The sequence below is a fragment of the Herpailurus yagouaroundi genome, unplaced genomic scaffold, assembly GCF_014898765.1.
Source record: "Herpailurus yagouaroundi ecotype Mexico unplaced genomic scaffold, PumYag 142, whole genome shotgun sequence".
NCBI classification, from domain to species: Eukaryota; Metazoa; Chordata; class Mammalia; order Carnivora; family Felidae; genus Herpailurus; species Herpailurus yagouaroundi.
Window position 1 is genome coordinate 54,024,538 of NW_024412397.1, and position 18,243 is coordinate 54,042,780.

At 39.6% G+C, this 18,243-nt stretch overlaps 1 protein-coding gene and 1 long non-coding RNA gene across 6 annotated transcripts in view; one reads left to right on the forward strand and one right to left on the reverse strand.

Moving 5' to 3' along the window:
• MYOM1 (myomesin 1) overlaps positions 1-18,243 on the reverse strand; it is a 153,361-nt gene that overhangs the window by 6,914 nt on the left and 128,204 nt on the right. For all 3 annotated transcript variants that reach the window (XM_040479292.1, XM_040479291.1, XM_040479290.1), the window contains 9 exons: positions 14,833-14,969; positions 12,557-12,701; positions 11,771-11,830; positions 11,406-11,473; positions 7,981-8,094; positions 7,198-7,285; positions 5,772-5,810; positions 5,576-5,681; positions 2,181-2,344 (listed from right to left, as the gene is read on the reverse strand). In XM_040479292.1, coding sequence (XP_040335226.1) covers positions 2,181-2,344; positions 5,576-5,681; positions 5,772-5,810; positions 7,198-7,285; positions 7,981-8,094; positions 11,406-11,473; positions 11,771-11,830; positions 12,557-12,701; positions 14,833-14,969 — 921 coding nt within the window. The remainder of the gene's footprint in view (positions 1-2,180; positions 2,345-5,575; positions 5,682-5,771; positions 5,811-7,197; positions 7,286-7,980; positions 8,095-11,405; positions 11,474-11,770; positions 11,831-12,556; positions 12,702-14,832; positions 14,970-18,243) is intronic.
• LOC121033143 (uncharacterized) lies at positions 388-17,339 on the forward strand. Of its 3 annotated transcripts, none has more exons than XR_005791721.1 (4): positions 388-568; positions 9,687-9,788; positions 10,001-10,214; positions 17,263-17,339. It is a non-coding gene; the product is annotated as an uncharacterized LOC121033143 (long non-coding RNA). The 3 variants fall into 3 exon arrangements; XR_005791720.1 differs by lacking the exon at positions 17,263-17,339 and adding an exon at positions 12,824-12,958 and having other exon boundaries at positions 9,674-9,788; XR_005791719.1 differs by lacking the exon at positions 17,263-17,339 and adding an exon at positions 12,824-12,958.

The window sequence follows — 18,243 nt, forward strand, 5'->3', positions numbered from 1 at the left end:
CCAGAACTGAGGACACAACAGGAGTGGATTAAAATTCACAGCCTGAGGTCGGTGTGATCAGTCCGGACATGACTAAGCTGACTTTGAATAAGGCTATGCCTCCTTTACTCTGCAACTTGATGGACTTCACAGGGGAAGCAAATACTTTCTAGGGAGAAAAGATGAAGTAGTGGATTTTAGAAGCTCCCAATTCGGTTGCAAGACCATCCTTTCAAAAAGAAAGGCAAAGATTCACTCTGCCAAAGATAAAATGGTAATAAAGGTGGCTAAACATCCTGAACATCATAAAGGCTTTTCTGTTATTAAATAAATCATCCCCCATGTACGTCACAGCTTCCTAGCTGGACAGTTAAGTGTTTCCATGTTGCATAGTCTGGCCCGTCTATCTGTGTGAAAGGGCACAGGAACTATGGCACTCACAGTGTGTGCCAGCGTGGGCCCGAAGCAATGCTTCTGAGCTGGCCAGGAGCCGAGATAAAAGACAGCAGATGAGAAAATGAGAGCTACACTGTTCTAAAATCTCTTCTACCCCCTGAGCCTGCAGAGCAAGCCGCTTGGAATGCTTCAGGTAAAAAGGCAGCTTTATTTTGAAGTCTCTCTCATCTCTTCTTTAAGCTCCTCTTTGGTCTGAGAATCATGATATTTTATGTCTAGAAAGTATTTACATAATACCAGTCCATCCCCCTGCTTTTACGGATGGGAAGAATAAGCACAAAGTCAGGCTTCAAGTCTGGGGAGGTAGGCCAGTTAGGCTACCCCTAGCTGAGCGTTCAGTGCCCTTCCTTTTGCCCACACTACACTGAGACATGGGCATCGCTGAACCAATATGCTTTGGCGAGCCAGGGAGTAAAAGAAAAAGTTTTTTAGGTTTTGGTTTTTGTTTTTAAATCCACCCCCTTCCTGTTTCCCATTTTCTGTTGTGTTTCAAAATGCGAGAGATCCCCTGTCACTGCAGTGTGTGACTCAGGCACAGTGGGGGGGGGGGGGGGGGGAAGGGGGAGGCTGAGGCAACCACTCCCATTTGAATCTTTCCAGTCCAAATGAGTGGGAGATGGGGGGTAAAGATAAGGGGAGTCAGCACAAAATAACTCAAGGTAGGACTGAAAAGGCTGTGCTCTGAATTGTGAATCTACTCTCTGAGGATCAAAAACACTAAGAGTTCTGGGATATTTAGATTGCATTTGAGTACATGAAGAAGTGGAAGAAAAAGTCAGTCCACAGTCTCCTTGAGAAATATTAGGTAGAAGCTAGACAGGAGCAGTGGAAGGAACACCCCAAGGCAGAGTCCCAAGTGCTTGAAGGAGGATGATAGAAACAGGAGCTGGAGGCAAGGATGGTGATAAGTAAGCTACACATTAAAAGCCTGAGGGTACAATATCCTGACCCTGTGGCTTTCAAGGCCTTGGGGCTGACAGATCAAGAGCCACAGGTGCGTGAGGAACTCACACTCGCTTTCCTCTTCCACCTCTTTTAACCATTTAACTTGTGGTTGATAGTTGCGTGTTACTTCTGGTCTGTGTTTGTCCATGTTTCTCACTACTTCCTGCTCCTCTTTCCTCTTCTCTCCAGATGCCCCCATTCTCTCAGCAGATGACCAAGAAATCTGAGGCCATAAGGACCCAACTTTTCCAACTTTCTTCTCTTCTCCTTAATATTGATCTTTGCCAATTCACATTTACCCTCCTCTGGTTTCTGAAGAAAAGGAATCTCTTGCTCTTCCCAGAGTCAACGCCTCCGCCTCAGCCCTAGATCTCAAGCCTTCCATTCTTCAGAACACTGATATATTGGTTATTCCCCTTCACTCCCACCTTCAATCCTTCCATCTCAACTGATTTCTTAAACTCTATTAAACATGCTCAAATTTCAATCACCATAACACATTTCTTTTTCAGTGATCGTCCTTGCTCAAGTGATTGTAAATCAACCCGCCCTTCTTTGTAAGCACCTTGAAAAGGTAGTTCTTTCTCTCCATGTTTATTGTCTCCACTGTATACTTTTCACTGATACTCCAAGACCCACTGAATTCTTTCTTCTACCACCACGCTAAATTTAAACTACTTGATTAAAATCCCCAATCATCTTTCAATAGTCAAATGTAATGGCTTCTTGTCGCCCTTCATTCTTTTTTAAAAGCCCTCTCTCCTCCTCAGGAATTTCTAACCTGCAAAATATCCATTTACCTTGTCCAGAAAGATCTACTGTCTTTTGGTGTCCAGTTTTGCCATCAAAGAGCTCCATTACATACTTCCCTTTGTCATTCGGAGTGGGCTCATTGATTTGCAGCCAGATCTGCTCCCCGGTGACTCCACTCTTAACTCTGTCTGTGTACTTAATAGCAGTCCCGCTGTTCATATCAAAGAAAACATTGTTATTGTTTGCTTTCATCCAGAGCTCATTTTTACTCTTTCTTGAAGATCTCACCATAGAGTTTTACAGGCTTTCAAACAACATGGGATCCACATATGTTCTGCTTCAGAAAAATCCTGCATCACAGGACTTGGATTCCAAGGCCCAGGGCGGGGGTGAGGGTAGGGGGTCTGACAGTCTGTACATTTAACTCCCAACAGCAGTGTGGGGCCCTAGCTGATTGCAACGCCGATACTTCTCAGTGGTATTAATGATCTTTGTTTTTGCTTGGGTTTATTTGTAGGGCTAAGAGATCTTTAAAGTGAAAAGGCCAAACTCCATGTTATATTACAGCATATTTTACGCAGATGGTCTACGGCTATAAATCAGATTTTACAAAATAATTAAAAGCAGACTTAAGGAGGTTCATCTGTGTCTGAAATCTATTGACATGTACGTGGTTACAAAGCTATTTAAAACATATGTAAATATGTACTTGGTAGGAAGGCCTAGAGTAAATGAAAAGCAGAATCTCTGCCAAAATGAATGAGGCACTTTCTCTCCCTGAACGTGAGTTTCTCTAAATTCTGTAGTAGGTCATGAGCAGACACATACATTGCATTCTTTACAAGAGAATGAAAGCAAATAGAACCCTTTGCTTTGTGATCTGATGGCCCAGACATGTTACTGTTATAAAGGAGGTAAGAGAGAGGTAGAGGTAGATATACTCTCAATGATGCTAAAAGAAACTTTACGAAGAGTTTGTAAACACAAGAGGAAATAAGAAAAAAAGGCACAAAACTACTTAATGATAGCAACAATTATGCATAGAGAAAAGACTGGAAGTACACCAAAAAGTTTACCCTATGGCTAGGAAAACTAGAGAGGATATCATATTATAAACTCTTTCTGATATGTAATATGATATTATGTGTATTTTCTAAAAGAAGCAATGTATTATGTTTGTAGTTGTAATAAACAAAATGAACTTTAAAAACAGAGAAACAAAAATCACGACTAAAAATTTTCAGCTTTCAAATAAACATTCACAGCATTTTTCTTATACACTACATTCTTTAAAAGCTATTAAAAGTTAAACTGCCATAAAATGAACAGTAATGGAGCCCCTCTGCACCCACAGACTTGAGTCTGAGCAATATATATGTCTTAGACAGTTAGAAAGATAGATAGTCCTCTGGTTTGCTATAATAAATCTGTTTGAAATCTCTAATCTCTGACCAACATGCATAATACCTTACATTTGTAAAGCCCTTCACGGTTTACAAAGTGCCATAACTTTTTTCATCCTCTCATTGGGTCCATCAGTATTATGAGATAAAACAGGTATTATTGTTGCTATTTCATATGAGAGAAACCTGACATTTCAGAAAATTAAATGACTGGCCCAAGAATCAAAGGAAGATAGGAGCCAAGTCAAGACTAAAGCCCATTTCAAGGTTTTTTTTCCTGTTATGCCGCATATTTACATAAAGACAGTGAAGACAATGAGTCCTTGATTCCTGAATCTTTCATAGGTACCCGGGGTACATAAAACAGTCATTCAGCTGACTAGACTGAATAGAGTCAGAGGTTTATGCCTTGCTAGTCTAACAGCAGTTTCCTCAAAACTGAATGCTCTCATTTTTGTGAACAAGTAATTCTTTTAAAGATGATGTAAAGACTTTTGATTGATGATTCAGTTAATTTATCTTCTCTTATTCTTCAGACTGATATATTAGGATGGCCTAGCTGTCACAGAGGAATTTCCTAGAATTTGATCTATTTTAACTTATAATTACTTTCCTAAAATGTTCTGAAAGAAATAGAACAAAGGAATGAAACCCCAGGCATTCAAATTGGAATTTTACTCCTTCTCTTCCCACCCCCACGTCCCCCTCCCCGCTCTGTTTTTTTAAGAACTCAGGAAATGAATAAGAATACGAATAAAAACTGTGTTCTATATCACAATAAAGTCATTTTTAAAGAAAACACAAATGACTATTTTGTGGGACCTAGCTCTGGTTAAATGTTCAATCTAGACTTTTAAAGCAACACGAACACAGAGTAGTGCCAGGATGAGGGGCTCTGGAGCCAGGCTGTCTGGGCTCAGTTCTCCATCTACCACTTAGTCGTGTGGCCTCAGGCAAATCACCTCCCTGAGCCTGAGCTTCCTCATCACGGAGTGAGAATTACTTGCTTCCTAGAGTTGTGAATATTAACTGAATTCATACATGGAAAGGGCGTGGAGCAGTGACCAGCATGTTATAAACACCCACTGTAGGGAAGATAAACACTGTTGTGCGCCCCTTCCCAGGGCTGCCACAGTGACCTACTGCCCAGTGGGGCTGCTAAGGAGGTCTGCATCCAAAGAGTGGACTGAAGGGGACTGTACCCCATCAGATGTCTATGCTAGGCTGCAGTTCTCTTTCAGCTCAGGAAATTTCAAGGACGGGCAGAGGTTGAGGTCACGGCCAAAAGTATAATGGGGAACTGGTTTGACTTAGAAACCTACTTCAGCTCTTAGAATCCCAGAGGTGAACTTGAGTTCACCTATAACACCACAGAGGACCCTGGGATTAGAACAGATATGCAGGCTCAGTCTAGCTCAAACACACATTCTGAAAGTAATCGCAAATCCCCAAAGCCTTCCAGGGGTGGATGAGAAACAAGTTAATGCCCAACTATGCCGACTGCTATTAACGCTAACAACAAACTCAGGCACTTCACTGGGTCAGGTTTCTGTAGCGAATGGCTATTCATTCAAATAACAGGAAACTTGGTGCCTCTTGGTGCATGCTGCTTCAGTTTTGTTCTAGACGATAGCAGGGGTTAAGCTGCAGGTAGAGAGGGAACAATCAGAATCTGGATCTGGATGCCCGGCAAAGCAGAGGTAGCCCAAGGTCTACCGTCTGGAGGTGGAGGTTGCATTATAGAGACGTGTATGGATTATGATAGTTCCCAAATCACAAAGACAGGTGATTTTAGCCATCACTGGCCTCTCCATGTATATGTTGAGGGAAAGTGCTAACCTTGTTCTAAGGGAATTGTGGGGGTGCTTGTATCCTACACACATCAACGTCAGACCTGAGAAGTAAGAAGGCTCCTTACATGAGAGGAACAGAGGGTTGCTGTTGCCCTCCTCCTGCCCCCCTGCCATGCGTGCGTGCACCCACACACACATACATGGAGAAAGAGTTTCTACAGGGCAGTTAAGTTCCCACTTACTTACTTGTGGGACCAGTTAACTTTCAGATCATCCAGATAGTAAGTAACAAAAGAGTACAGCCGTATGCCCTCGGCTGTGCTCTGGATTTTCAGGTCTGTAGCAGACAAAGCTGAAAGAGGAAAACAGTATATTTCATACAGCTGTAAGCCTAACCAGGAGCATAATGAAGCATTGTCATGGGGAGACCATTTTAACTTACCTATTGTCTTACATACTTCAGTCATTAGTTCTTTAAAGGCTGTGGATAGAGAGTCACAGACATAACTTTAGCATAAAAATGCTCAACAAGGTCAAATCTCAAATTGTTAGTAGCATGTGTTGTCAACATTATCCTGCCTGGTGAAGGGTGTTGGCCATAAGGTGAATTTGCTGACCATATGAGAATAAGTACTCTTTGAGGGAATAATACTTTAATTTGTATCAACTTTTTTTTTTTTTAAGTTTTTTTTTTTTCAACTTTTATTTATTTTTTTGGGGGACAGAGAGAGACAGAGCATGAATGGGGGAGGGGCAGGGAGAGAGGGAGACACAGAATCGGAAACAGGCTCCAGGCTCTGAGCCATCAGCCCAGAGCCTGATGCGGGGCTCGAACTCACGGACCGCGAGATCGTGACCTGGCTGAAGTCGGACGCTTAACTGACTGCGCCACCCAGGCGCCCCAATTTGTATCAACTTTTAAAAGGTCCCTGCTCTTATTTTGATATTTTCCCCCTCTAATTATTTGTAACTATATATACATTCTAGAGAAAGCCACCGTGAGATTTCCAGGAAGGTTCTTGGCTTTAGGATTCTCTTCTTGTTAAATCCCAAGAAGTCTTAGTTTACCTAAGAGGAAGTTTTCTCATCTGTGCCATAAACTCATAATGAATTAACCATCCAGGCTCCCTGATATTTCTCAGCCTTATAAGGCTTTTTGTCAATAAGCACATTTAGTCTTGCCTCCACGAGGAGCAGGAAGGTGAAATCGAAGTCAGACTCACACTGTTAGTAATACTGTTAAAGATCTTGTCCAAGAATGCACTTGGAAGTTTGGTGGTCACAGGTAGGTCTTTGTTGTCATGATATATTTGTTCTTAGAAGTCTCTCAAAAATGGAAATTTCTTTCTTGCTCTGCTAATACCTGAGAGGTTTCACAGTTCACATATAAATCTTTCTTGCCACCTTTTAAGAGTGGACTATTTGGCGACATGCTTTTCATAGAATTTTTTTTTAAGTGAACATCTTTTTAAAAAGTAAACCCAATGTGGGGCTTGAACTCACAACCCTGAGAGTAAGAGTCATATGCTCCTCCGACTGAGCCAGCCAGGCGCCCCTCACAGTAGTTCTTGATCCTGGAACATTTTTTATACGGTTGAAACAAAAACGATGCTTTATATTGAAAATGGAACCCTAGGGGACCATGGACTACAAATTCTCTGAACGCCTAAAGTACACTTTTGATATCCATGAAGACTAAACGTGAAGCATTTTTGAATAAAACAGTCGTTCACTCTGCTGGAGTTTCAATTAAAACAAAACCTGTGGACAAACACAGCAGGACTTCAGTTGTCACTCAGCCTTACTCACCAGTCTGGTAACCTGTACACAGAACACACAAAATGGACCCCCCCAGTTGGTGGACTGACCTTCATCCACAAGCTTCAGTCTGCTCTTATCTTTTCCTCTGTCGTCTTTCAGGATAACTTCATAAATCCCAGCATCTTTCTTGGAAAACTAAGGGGGGGATGGATACACCACACTGCAGCTTCCAGCAGCCTCAGAGTACCGTGTTTGCACTCTTAAGGTCCTCTGGTTTATAGAACTGCCATCAAATCACACATTAAACAAGCATCTGGCTATGTGAGCAATGAGGAGTTCATAGACGGACGTGTCCATCATCATTTCACCAGCTAGCGGTCCTGATTTTTCACCCTCTAAGCCTGTGAAGTCCTTATTCTTTACTTTTCCTTCATATTAAAAACTAATGATCACATATATTTGAAAGATATGGCCTTTTAGACAAAAAAGGAGGTAACACCCTATACTTACATGAATACTATGCCTGATGTCTCTGTACTTTGAGGGAACAAGTTATCATGAGGCTTAAGAGCAAACCAAGAAGAATCTACTTAATTGCCTTGCCCCTCACCCATCTATGAAACGAAGTAGCTTAGAGAGGCCAGAGTTGTGGTGTCTAACCAATATTGGTTGGATATCTGACATATCCATGCATTATCACAAAGTGAGAGTTTTTGTGTTCCTATGCTTTGTGTATTTTTGGGGTGATGTTAGGGCAGGGATCTTTGGAGCAGCTAGAAGTAAGGTACTACAAATGCCTGGAGTCAAGGAATACAGAATCTTATCTCTTGTTTTAGAAGAATGTAGGGTACAGAACTAACAAATTACATTTCACATTTATAGTCACCTACCTCTGTTATAAGCAGTGTACATATGCCATCCTTAAAGTCATGCTTTTCATCCACTGATATCTCTCTTTCATCTTTGTACCACACAATATGAGTCTCCTTCTTAATATTTGCCACCTGGAAGAAAAGCCATAATTATACTTCTTGAAGTAAGGCAATGCTGCTCTTACAAAACTAGTTTCTAATGTAGCATTGGACAGAAGAAATGCATGAAATTAGAAGACATAGATTTCTTTTTTTTCAAAAATTTTTAATGTTTATTTATTTTTGAGAGAGAGAAAAAGAGAGAGAAAGAGAGAGAGCAAGCGAGCATGAGCAGGGGAGGGGCAAAGAGAGGGGGAGACAGAGAATCTGAAGCAGGCTCCAGACTCTGAACTGTCAAAACAGAGCCTGACACGGGGTTCGAGCCCATGAGCCTTGAGACCATGTCCTGAGCCAAAGTCAAACACTTAACCGACTGAGCCACCCAGGAACTCCAGAAGGCATAGATATCCGAAGGGATCAATTGAAAGCAATTTTAATTGGTAAAGAGTTTAGAATAAAATGGATACAAATGAATAAACCTAAATCAATGGCACCTATTTCTAGCAGTAAAAATTGACTTTAAGATTGTTTGGTGGACAGAAAAGAATAGATATGTACATGTTAACATGTATACTTAAATAAAATAAATAATAAATATCTGAAAACCATAGAAGACACATCCCATCACATTAAAATATAGCCTGTGTCACAAAAACAAATGGCTTTATCAAAAGAACAGAATGAGCAAGCCCCAATGTATATCTAAATATTTTTAAAAAGATGACTGAAGCTTTGCAAAGAAGTGTGGAAGGGAAGTATGTTTGTGAAAACATTTTTTAATTAAAATGTTTTTAGTTTTGTTGAGATACAATTGACATACAATGTGTAAGTTTAAGGTATATAGCATATTGATTTGATGTATGTATATATTGTGAATTGATTCTCACAGTAAGTTTAGTTAAAAACCATCAAGTATGGTTTAGTAAATTAATTGCTTAGCAATTTTGAGGAAATTCATTTAAATCCTATATCCATACATCATAACATCATAAGTTTCAAACTCGTACAGTTAAAGGGATCTTGACCTTTATCTACAATGTTTGCATTTTCTACAAAGAAGACTATATTCTTGTATTTCTGGTGTAATTAATATTGTGTCAAAAGTAAAGACTTCATACAAATCAAGAGAACAATCCTTAAGACCCCACTGAACAACTGAAGAAATGCACACACAATTCCCCAAAGAGGAAATACAACTATATAACAAACTATATAACAAACAGATGAAGAAAATGGTGGCGTGGATTCCTGCAGGAGAGGAGTGCCCAGCTCTGCCTTGCAGGCATGCTGGGGTTCTTGTCCTATATTCTTTTGAGTAGACTAGTTCCAAATGGGGTCCATGATAGTCTCATGAGTCTGAATGTTTAGTTACACATACTCCATTAACTATAATGAATATATAAATTGCTAAATGCGCCTAAACTGCTCTAATAATGAAACAAAGAGCTATGGGAAGACAGAGGAAGGTTCATTCTACCTGCACAAAGAAGGAAAAGGTCTTACAGAAAAGATGACTAAGCTGGGACTAGCGAAAGGATTTTGTTGGAGAAGCTGAAACAGCGTAAGGAACAGGCACTGGAACAGCATAAGTACATAATGTATGAATATCTAGATTCTATTTTTAGGCTTCCGTGGTTGCTCAGAATCTGGGCAAGGGGCTGATTCTCCTGAGGAAAGCCATCAGAACAGGACACCGGAGCTCACATCCCAAAAGGCTAGTACAACAGGTGGGTAGTACAGAAAGAAGCAGGATAGATGTGTGGGCCCCTGGGAAAGGGTAGTTTGCGGGGTGGGCAGTTGTGGAGGAGAAAGTGAGCCAGGGGCTGTATGGCAGTGGACAGCCAGGAGGAGAGAGAGGGTTTTGGCTGCTGCCTGAGAAACTGTTTTTAGGAAGCTTTGCCATTTCCATTGAGACTAAAGCCTAGAATTTAATTTTCAGACACCTTTCTGGGAGACTGATGTTTCTGTAACTTTCATCAGACTTAGAAGAGACGGGGGCGCTTGGGTTCTCTGGCTTTGCTAGTGCCAAATGCCAGATCCATGCTTCTACTTGGGGCCACTGTCTGCTGTCATGACCTTTACACTCCGACCTCATCCAGCAGTTCCCTGTCCAAAACATTTTGGTGACTCGGCTGAACACACCATGTGCTAAGGTATAAAATGATTAAGGGTGTGATATAGCCTTTTTTCCTCTAAATCTTTCCCAAGGCCTAATGAGAGCTGTACACTCTTCATCAAACCTCTCCCCTCCTGGCAGCATGCTGGTTCCAGAACCAGCCTCTGAGCTAGCCAACACTCAAAGGAATTGTCACACCAGTCACAGAATATAGATACGAAATTGCTAAATTTCCAGGGAAGGACAGTGTATCTAGAATGATCGTGGAATAGATCTACTAGTTAGAATGCACATTTGGCCTCAAACAAAGACCATGTGAGATTCTTCTGAGATTAATAATTTTTAAAGAGTTGGGAGTGGGGAGGGAAGAATGAATAGGCAGAGCACAGAGGCTTTTTGCTTTTTAGGGCAGTGAAAAAACTCTGAATGATGCTACAATGGTGGATACAAGTCATTACATATTTGTCCAAACCCATAGCATATATAATGCCAAGAGTGAACCCTAATGTCAACTATGGACTTTGGGTGATTATCATGTGTCAGTGTAGGATCATCAATTGTAGCAAATGTGCAACTCTGGTGGGGGATGTAACGTAGGTGGAAGCTGTACATTTGTGCGGACAGGCGGGGTATATGGGAAATATCTATATCTTCCCTACAATTTTGCTGTGAACCTAAAATTGTTGTAAAAGATGTAAAGTCTTGGGGCGCCTGGGTGGCTCAGTCAGCTAAGCAACCCAGCTCAGCTCAGGTCATGATTCATGGCTTGTGAGTTTGAGCCCCACGTTGGGCTCTATGCTGACAGCTCAGAGCCTGGAGCCTGCTTCAGATTCTGTGTCTCCCTCTCTCTCCGCCCCTCCCCTACTTACACTCTGTCTCTGCCTCTCTCTCTCTCAAAAATAAAATAAACATTAAAAAGCTTTTAAAAAAAAAACCCACAAAGTCTTAAAAAAAGAAAAGAAGAGCCAGTCCTTATTAGCTAAGGTGTAATGAATAGGAGCCATCATCTTGTCTTCCCATATTTTTATGTTGTTTTATCTTATTTTATGTTTCATTTTACTTTATGCTTCTTACCAACCAATGATTACAGTAACATTCAACAGTAAGAATGTGTCACTTAGCATTTTGGTTCAAATGGAGGAGATGAAAAATTGATCTTCCTTTTCTCACATTCTATTTTATCTTTATTTCCCTTATATCAAATATTAAAAACTTATCTACTTCTTACCTTGCATTTCAATAGTACATTACATTCACCAGTCACTTCCCAGCTCAAATACTCAGCAAAATGAGGACCTATAAAATTTTAATGACATCAGTAATCACCCTATTAACCACAAATGCAAAAATCAAAGCTCATTCTTAAATTCTAAAGCGATACATGTGTGAAGTGATATTTTAAAATTCAAGATTAATTTTCAAATATTTAAATGGATACATATTTAATAATAAATATTTTCAATTATTTTTTATTTACCAGGGCATTAGTAACATAAGCAAAAAATAATGCATTTTAACTTGTTATGGAAATAATCTTGGAATATTTTGTTCAAGAAATTGAAGTTATTCTTTTTATTCACTGCCCATTTTTACCTTGTTTCCTGATCCATTCTTGCCGCTGGAATTCAGCTTCTTTCTGGAGCTTTTTATAAACTAAAGATTGAAAAATAAAGAAGTATGAAACTGAGTTGAGTGGTATAAATGTATATGCCAGTCACCGTGCTAAGTGATTTGTACTCATTATTATAACACTCATACATCATGACCCCCTATTTGTCGTAAGTCTTCATGATGAAGAAGTAGGCTTAGAAAGGTTAAGTAAATTGTTTAAGGTCATTGCGCTAGGAAATAGTGAAGCAGTATCGGAAGTTGCAAATGTAGAGATCTGGCCAACCTTCCCAAATGCCACACTTGCTAAATGCCACATTTTACATCTTGGTGGTTTCTACAGTGGCTTATGGCAGCTGACATATAATCTAGTTCTAAAGTATGACTAATTGGTTTGGCATACACTACTTTTCATATTTTTCTTCTTAAGTTAAGTAATTTAAAGTAAGTACACAATATAAGGTAGGAGCATCGTTTCTGAGATACATATACAGACTTGGCTGTGTTGCAGTCTCCTCCACTGGAGAATTTTAGTAATAAATACTTGTTTATATATGAGATGACTGAACTGCAGTCTTCCTTGTGGGCTAAGGATAAATCTGGTGTCTATGAAATGAAGTACTATGGAAAGTATTAACTGAAAATTGGATTCCAACTTTGAAATACAAGAAGCAATTCCTACTGCCTTCCATGCGACTACTTTTGTGCCATGGGTGTTTGCATTGAAGGAAGCAGGGAAATCTTTCAGCTGATGTTTCACAGAATTCGTACCATCTCCAATGAGAACAAGAGTAGAATGGCCAACTGCTTTTCCATCTTGAAGCTGGAAAGTGTATGTGCCCTCATCCTCATCCTGTAGCTTTTCCATGAACATTTCAATTATGCCAGTGTTTCGGTCAACATGCATCTTATATTTCTTCAGTGTGAAAAGGAAAACAGAAATCAGTGAGCTAGATATGATGTGGATGCCTGATAGAATAAACACAAACTCCAAAGAATCATAATGTTAACACATTTTCTTGTTCACACTTTTTTTAGATGCAAGCTTTCAAAATCTTGTGCCCAGGAAAAGGAAAACATTACATGGAATAGATGACCTTGACCAGAAATGATTACTAAAATCTCTGAAATTTAATTTTTTAAATACAAATAAAGTTTTATTATCCCAAGTCACAAATTTTGTCAAAAACGTGTTTTTAGATTCCCATTTTACCTTCCAGATTACATTAGCTTCAATTAGCAGAACAATGCAAAAAATAGGCAGCATGCAGATGTGTTTTGGCTCATTCATGATTATATCCCTAGCATCTTGTACATGCATGGTATATAGCAGGCAATTAATAAATATCTGCTGAATTCACATGTGAATAAAAATACTTCCAAAGCATTTGAAGTCCATTTGTTCTTAATAAACTGAAATTGCCCTACTGAACTGTGCTTATTTTATCATACTGCTTAGGCAACTTCTTTTCAATGTAAAGACAAATCTTAGCTCTGGCATACAAGCACAAGTTCTATAATGGATTGGAATTAATAAAGTTCTCCTATAACTTGTCACAGAATGAAGGCTCACGTCTGGGATCAACTCTGTGCTGCAATTCATGCCCTAGAGCTTCCCCTGAAGGAAGCCAGTCTCCGACTGAGACCACATTCCTGCTTAGCTGTCATCTACTTTAGCTTGTTTCCCTAATCCCCACTCCTGAGAGTACTCTCCCATAAATCAATTGGAAGAGAAACTTATTTCAGACTGTCCTTCTAAGGAACTTAGCCTAAGACTGTAATTTCCACCCAATGAAATAGTATAAGAACTAATTTCGATGACAATGGGCAGGTCTCCACATTCAGGGTACGTATGTGTATGTGGGCAACAACATGAAAGCGTGTGCGAACACATGAAGGGGAGTGTGTCTATGTGCACGTGTGCATGAGTGGTCAGAGGGTGATGCCAACGCTGCTTTTCCTTCCCCTCCATTGGTCAGGTGATGAGCACACAGTCAATGAGAAAATTCTGAAAACAGGGAGAAGATGGGCCACAGTGGACTCTGCGTGACCTATTCGGGCTCTATACACAGTTGCTAAATGAGTTGAAAAGAAATACATTACATATTTTTTGCTATTTATGTGATTCATTCTCCCCTTCACTAACGAATTCTGAAATGTTTTAAAAACATATCTTGATGAAAGGAGAACAGGTTGTTAATATTGGCCACAAGTCACACTTCTCTCCCATCTTCTGAGTCTCTCATTCATACCCGTGATAGCACAGGTAAGAGCCAGAGCTCCTAAACCCAAATTCTTCAGTACCACTGAGTGCTGGCCTGATCCTGGCTCTACTGATATCTAGGGAAGACAAATAAAGTGCAGATGTTGTAACTCTGTCTATGGAAACTATGTGTTGAAAGCAAAGCAAAGAGTAGATATACACAACTACCTATGTAAATAAGATATCAATAGACATACACACACAGAAGTGTAGAATCAGACCAAGAAGTATAAACCGATATGTGTATTACAAAACGGTAAGAATTTGTGATTCTTCTGAGTCTTTAAAGTTTTTCTTACAATAAAAATGTATTGCATTTTAACCAGAAGACCAATGAAAGATATTTTTACTGTAATTTTTTCTGAGCCATCAGAATAATAAAAGCCATTTCTTCCCCCGTGAAGAACCAAGTTCCTGTTGGGGTTTCTGATGGGAGTATGTGAGTTTAGTTAAGCGTTCTTGCTCCTCTGACTTCTCAGGAGAGCAGCTCCATTTGCACGGGTAACAATACTTCTTGGTTTGCCTGGGACAGTTTTGGTTCGATTGTTGTCCTGGAAAAATTATTACTAGAACCCTCTTTCATTCTCAGAAGTGTCCCAGTTTGGATAATATGATATAGTCAATCTATATTTTCCTCTCCTTTTTTTTTTTTCACATATGAAATGACTTAAACCCCACCACTCCATGCTCAGTGGTTTTCATGACAACTTACCCGCATCTTAATAGGGCTTCCTCAGTACATTCTACAGTGATAAGTTTAGAATCTAAAAAGCATAAAACATACCGGCCCTTCAAAAATCTCCTTGTCGTTAAATATGTAGGTGACCTTGGTGTTGGCAGATAGCTTCTCAGCCTGCATCCAGAACCGAACCTGGCCTTTCTCCAAAATTTCAACTGCCAACTCTGACTTAACTGGAACAACTATGCACAATAAAAATAAAAATAGCAATTTTATTGGTAACCAATTGTATTGATACAGATTTTTCAGTGAAAAAAACACTCAACAGAAATGACAATATAGCACCTTGCTTCTGGCAAAGCCTGGAGGCAGTAAGAAAGTTGTAAAGAAAGAACGATATTCAGCGATGGAAGACCTGGATTCTAATCCTGCTGCCACATTGGGCAGGTCATTCCCCTTCTCTGAGTCATAGATGTCTCAACCGTAAAAATGAGGAAGATGAACTTACCTCCAGGGTTCCTTCAGCTAACCTGTGTGACTCTCTACTGTAGCTTTGGTTAGGTTTATTTAGGGACAATAACAAAGTGTGATGAAATAGCCTTGGGCTGGCCCCAGGAGATCTGGAGCCTAGTCCAATGTCAATGTCAGCAACTAACAAACTGTGTGATATTAGGCAGATTAGTTCACATATCTGGACCTCAGTTGACTCGTTTATAAATGAAGCGGATTGAACTGAATGTCCTAAAGGGTCAAGATAGTTTCCAGCACCAACATTCGATAATCTCAATTGCTTCAAAATATTGGGAAAGGAGTTAAATTTTACTTTTTCCAACAACTTAACTCTCTGTGGACATTCTTTCAAATGTTTTTAAAGATGAATTTTAAAACAGAATTAATTTTGATTATATATATAAGATGAACCAGCTTATCATTTAAACTCTATTCATCCCACTGGTATACCAGTTCATTTAAGTTCTTAGACTAGGCAAAATTTTTCAGAGGCAAATACTTGAGTCACTATTGAGAAGGTATATTAAAATATGGCATGGCTTGCCTCATAAAGAAAGTGAAGAAATCATATGATATCTCTGATTTATACCTGTATCGCTTCAGCCATTTAAGTCTGAATGAAATTTTAGTCTTTGGCTGATATCTCTCAAAGACCGTTTTCTAAATTTCTTGTAACTTGAAAGTGTTCTTTATAAAGGCTCTTGCAACCAATGGTTTTGTATCAGAGGTGACTCCAGGGCAAACTTTGTGGAAAAGCATGGTTGTTTCTCAAAGTTTAATAGTCCTTCACTTCCTTTAGGAGAAATCATCACCCTTTGCTTTCTCTAAACTGTTCTCAAACTAACCTGAAAATTTCAACACATGCTACATTTTAAATTGTAAGCTTCCCAAACTTGTATGAAATGTATATCAATATTTCTTTGTACTTATCCTAAAACTATCCTTTCTAAGCTTAAGGGATGCCTATCATTTGCACTATTCCATAGTCACTGTAAAACTCAGTTACAGATTTGTTCCAATGCAGAACTAAAAGGAGGCTCAGATGTCATCTACTGAGGGGTGTCCACGATGGGCAGAAAATGGGCTCTGGTGTCACACCATGCCCTTGGACAGTTATCTTCTCTAAAACCTTGCATTCCTCACTTGCTAACATGGATATTATCTGCCTCATGAGACCACCAAGAAGAGTGAATATCATACCAGAAGACACTAAGACACTGTGACTAATGACCAGTGCTCAAGAAATGTTAGTTCTTTCTCTCTTAATTTACTGATGAAAAAAGTGACCTCCAGGAAAGGTTAGTAACAAATCTGAGTAGCAGAGCTGAGACCAGGGCTATGCCCTCGATTCTGTGCTCCTCCTCGTCCTGGATGTCCAGTCTGAAGAACACTAGTGGTTTTCCAGTGTGAACATGTCTGAGTAAGGCACCATGGACAGACTCTAGGCTTGTGAGAGCAGAAGCTAAGCTTTCTCGCTACAGAACACTCCTGCTTGCTACTAGTAACTCTTAAGGGGAATGGAAAGTATAATCTGTCCTAGAAAAGTCTGGAGACCTTGTTCTGGGAAATCTAATACATGAGTGATGAGGTTATCTAAGAGGGCCAGAGTGGTGGTGGAGGAGAATGGGCATGCCCTCCTGGAAGTTTCAAGCTCCCTTAATATTCACGGTTCTCTCTGAGTAATAGGAAAATCACCAGAGGAAACACTGGCCACCAGTAATTGCCAGAGAGGGTGTGGTGGCAAACAGCAGGTGCACACACAGTAACAGTTCATGTCCTGGTTAGTGACAGACTACTTGGGCTTAACCACGGGTATCCGCTGTGTACCTGTGGTCTAGTTACCCAATCTCTCTGGGCCTCACAGTATACATCTCTAAAATTAAATCACCTTAGAACTGAAACTTTTCAGGTCATTGTGGAGTTTAAATGATATACTCCATTTAAGTACCCTATAAATACGCTGGCATATAATAAGTGCTCTATAAATTTGGCTATTAATATTTTTGTACCTCTTTTTTCTTCCAGTTAATTCAACAAAACCCTACAACTACCCCTGATAAAATATAATACACTGATACCCAAAAGGACATACCAAATAGATATAAGTGATGTGTATGTGGTTGCATATACCTGCACACATAGGTACACGTGGGATAATAACCGAGAGGTATTATGCAAGCCATTGACGATACTGAAGTATACCTTCCATCATCTCCCTCATAATACCTTGAAATCTTTGGAGAATAAAGTAAGTTTCTCTCAAGTAGGTTGCCTCTGTATACTGCATCTTAATATCAAAGCTGGTAAGACCCGCTAGGCTGTTTTCTGTTTTTAGTTTTATACATATTTTTTTTCTTCTTCTCAGTCCTAAATTTCTTTAGGCTCTTTTCTCCGGCAGTTAATTTCCTCCAGCAAAATATCTGTTTTTTTTGTATGTTTAAGGCATATGTTTAGTGGTTTTCAAAATATTTTTGAAAACGGCTTAAAGTAGGAGAATTTACTGTGCCAAGGGCTAAAGGAACACCATACTCTTTTTTCACATTCGGTAAGAAGTAAGACCCATTTAAAACTACAAAATCTCAAGAAAAGACTTAATTATGTGTCAATATTTACCAGAAGGAAGTGGGCATAAATTGAGAAACTAGATATGCTACTTTGACCCTATCATCAGATCTCTGAAAATATTCATGTAGTGGCCAAGCTGATCTAATAGTGGTGGGGGAAGAAAAGTGTGGGAGCTGTATTATTTAAAATGCTGCTTCGAGGCACTTGGGTGCCTCAGTTGGCTGAGTGTCCAACTCTTGAGTTTGGCTCAGATCATGATCCCAGGGTCATGGGATTGAGCCCTGCATCTGGCTCTGTGCTGAGCTTGGAGCCTACTTAAGATTCTTTCTCTCTTGCACCCTCTCTAACACTTATGTGCTATCTCTCTCTGTCTAAAAATAAATAAAATAAAATAAAATAAAATAAAATAAAATAAAATAAAATAAAATAAAATAAAATAAA